General features: G+C 39.5%; 1 protein-coding gene across 1 annotated transcript; it reads left to right on the forward strand.

The window, feature by feature from the left end:
- Positions 1-2,429: 2,429 nt before the first annotated feature.
- LOC120451137 lies at positions 2,430-3,247 on the forward strand. Its single transcript, XM_039634557.2, has 2 exons — positions 2,430-2,637; positions 2,702-3,247. Exons 1-2 carry the CDS (start codon positions 2,502-2,504, stop codon positions 2,965-2,967), a joined length of 402 nt encoding a protein of 133 aa, XP_039490491.1. The 5' UTR covers positions 2,430-2,501; the 3' UTR covers positions 2,968-3,247.
- Positions 3,248-3,461: the final 214 nt, after the last annotated feature.

Here is a 3,461-nt window from a genome sequence, read left to right on the forward strand (position 1 = left end):
ATTTAAAAAGAGCATCAGCTCCGCAAACTATCCATTTTCTTTATATTCCGCCTGCGACAAGAACTGCGAAAGAAAAAAGCAGAGAGCAAGGAACAGGATCCGGAGCAGGCAGCTCTTTTGTTGGGCTTAGCACTAGTCCAGGTCGCATTCATTTTCAGGCTGCGAGAAAGCACAACGCCCGAACCACTCAAAACGCCTCGACGGGACTCAATTGTGTTTGAGATCAATTTGCAACTTAATTGAAATCCATTTAAAGTAATGAGAGTTACTAACTTGTCCTGCCCCGACCGTAAATCCTTTCGCTACCCTCCGCACTTCATTGTTTTTCCATCAGCACTGCTTTTGCTACCCTTTTCGGTGGCCGCAGGCTTTATTTTGATCCCGTGCTCAAGAATTATAATCCCACGCTGCACAGTAGTGGCCGAGATACAGATACCTGTGGCGGCATCCTCCCATCTTCCGATTGTTCCGATAGTCCTGATTGTCTTGTTGTCCTGCGGCCACATATCTATTTGCGAGCCATGCAAATGCAAATTGTCCCTAATGTAGCTCAAGTAAGTAGCAATCGCCCAGCTCCCCGCGGCGAGGATTTTTCTTGGGATTTTCGAGTGGCCAAAAGGGAACTGGTTCCAAATGGACGATTTAAAAAAATTATTTTTTAAACAAAAGTTATGGTTCCATAAACAACATACCTTTAGAGTTAAGAATAACTTAATTTTCGTTATTCATATTATTTCATTGCTGTATTGTAGATTTTATACAAAGGACATAATTAAGTTTATATGTATGTACATATAAGTTTAATTCAATAAAATATAAAATTATTTAAATGTAAATTCGAAATCAGTCAACATTTACAGAACTAGTTTACAAACTTCAGCACACATAGGATCCACTCGAATTAAATTCGTTGTTTTTGGCTTCGATGCGCGCAAAAAATATGCAAAATAAATGCGGGCGAAAAAATCGCTGGCCAAGTCCATTAAAAGGGAATAAGTGCGTGCAAATCCTGGCCGCAGGATGTTTTTCATATTATCAGAACGCATATTACTTCATCGGAAATGAAGAGCTTTCGCTTCCCCCGCTAGTTGCCAAAGTAAACATGTGTGAAGTGCTCGGGAAAAGTGAGGGATGATGGGCGGGATGATGGCCATGATATCCATATCTGTAGCCATATCCATAACCATAACCACGCGCCTTTTTCGCTACACTAAAACCGCAATACAAACACACCCACACCCACTTAAGAGCCGGCAAAAGAACGAGCGGCACAGGATATGTTGGATGGAATGTACTGTGCACCACATTCAAGTTGATCCCCTTGTAAATCTCTAAATTGTTTTATGAACATATTGGCCGGGAAGGTGTAAACCTAATTTTCCTTTATGAACCGGACGAGGCAGGTAAAGTGGAAGTGCATCCATACCCGGACTTTTTGTTCCGGCTCAGCAGGATGCACTCCATATCAATGTGTCCTTTGTTTGGCCGCCTCATTTAAATCGTACCGCTGGCCAATTTGCATTCGCACTACAGCCAAATTGATCCGCCCTAATCCCAGTTTTAGTTTTGGTTTCCGAACTCTTCTTCGTTTCTTCGCTTCTTTGAGCGACCGACCGATCGACCAAGATTTATAAGCACGGGATTTGAATTTGCTAGAAAAACAAAACTCCTCTGCCTTTTCCTCTGTCTTTACTTTACCCCTGGCTTGGCTCTATTTCTGGCTGGGATTGGCTTGGATCTGGATTTTGACCCGATCCGGCTTGGCTTCTGCTCCGGCTTTAACTTTGCGCTTGCCCTTTGCCGGGAAGGTTTGAACCGGAGTTTTGAAGTCAGTCGGTTGACCGAAAAGGCCTTTATGGAATTGGTCTCAAGGGCATGGAAAAATAAGTGATTTATCATTTCAGAAATTAAGATATTTTTTTGTGATAAGTATATTTAATAAAAATTATTCAAATTGAATTTTAATAACTTAAAGTTTTGTGGCATAGTGCCACATATATAAAATATTTAAAATTAAGATTTTAAAGATACATTTTTAATATCCATGATATCCTGAGTCAGAAATAATAAATTAGTTGCGACGTAGTGGCGCCATCTGTTGTTCCCATATGCCCCTATACTTGGCTTCTGGTAACAGTAAACTGGCGTCATCTAGATTATGCTTTGGTTGCAGCACTGTATGCAGCACTAGAATTAACAGCTGTTAAAGTCCGATAGACGATTTTTCGCATAACATAAATATCGGTCTTTTTTTTAAAGATTTTAAAAAAGCTATAAGTTAAAAGATACAAATATATCTACAAAATTTCCAATTCAAAATTATATTAAACCATTATTAAAACGTTATATATGGGCCATCCTAAAAACTTCAGTGAGACGGTCGCTCGATTTCAGTGTCTGGCAACAATTTGGAAAAGTGGGCAACACTGCAGTGTTGTTATTGTTCTTGCTAAGAAGTAAACAAAAGGCGACGAATGTTTGTTTTTTCCTTATAGAAGCCAATGGAGGATAGGAAATCCGGGGAAATGGCAAGGAGAAGAAACAGGAACAGGAGCAAGCAGCGCAGACGAAGGCATAAAAGTGAGGGAAAACCAAAGCCACAGACATCTCGAGATCAGTGGACCAGTGTGTCTCAAAGTAACATTAGCTATAAAGAAGTTGTTTTGCAATGATTACCAATTTATAACCCCTGTTATCATAGTATACCAAAGCCTTTTTGAATGGCACCACAATCATGTCAGGAGCCTCTGCCCTGAAGTTAATCCAAATCTGGATCAGGACTTGGAGGATATTCCCAAGGAAGCAGGAACAACGCACTGCCTTGACTACGTCTACGAGAGTTCCTCCGAGGAAGAGGAGCTCGAACCCATTGACGAAGGGTATCTGAAATTCCTGGAGGTGACCATTAAGCATCAGCAGGAACTCAGGGATCGACGAGCTGCCCAAACCACCGACTCTTTAGATTAGGATTAGCATGTTTAGGAAAAAGTATGTTTAGGCCGATGAAAACCTACAGTTAAACTTCTACATCTCTCAAAAAGTTGATATTCCTCCGAATCAGTTTGAGCATAAGAAGTTCAGGATAAAATAATTTACATGAAACTGCATACAAATTTAAATGTTAACATGATGACAAAAATGTATCTTAAGTGAAATGTTATAATCTAAGCTCAAGTTTGTATATAATATTTGGTATTTATTTTTGCTAAACACTAAATTTACCTTTTCTGAGGCATCTTTTCTTATATGTATCACCTTGTCTTAAATATAATGAATATATACGAATATTTTGATAACTAAAAATATTTATACACGATCCTCACTGAATAATAATGGTGGTGTTCATACTTAGCCAACCTAACTGAAGGCCTAAGGGCTAGAATCAAAACTTGCGTAGGATGAGAAAGCAACTGTACTTTAGTTCTCGGAACTCCTGTTTGTCTCTGATATTCTGCTTTTCT

Source organism: Drosophila santomea, chromosome 2L (genome assembly GCF_016746245.2).
Source record: "Drosophila santomea strain STO CAGO 1482 chromosome 2L, Prin_Dsan_1.1, whole genome shotgun sequence".
In the NCBI taxonomy this organism is placed as follows: Eukaryota; Metazoa; Arthropoda; class Insecta; order Diptera; family Drosophilidae; genus Drosophila; species Drosophila santomea.

Excerpts from the sequence above, each read along its gene's own strand:
- LOC120451137 (XM_039634557.2), top strand. The coding sequence starts at position 2,502 with ATGGAGGATAGGAAATCCGGGGAAATGGCAAGGAGAAGAAACAGGAAC. Across the intron at positions 2,638-2,701 it reads GTGGACCAGTGTGTCTCAAA|TATACCAAAGCCTTTTTGAA; the intron begins GTAACATTAGCT and ends CTGTTATCATAG.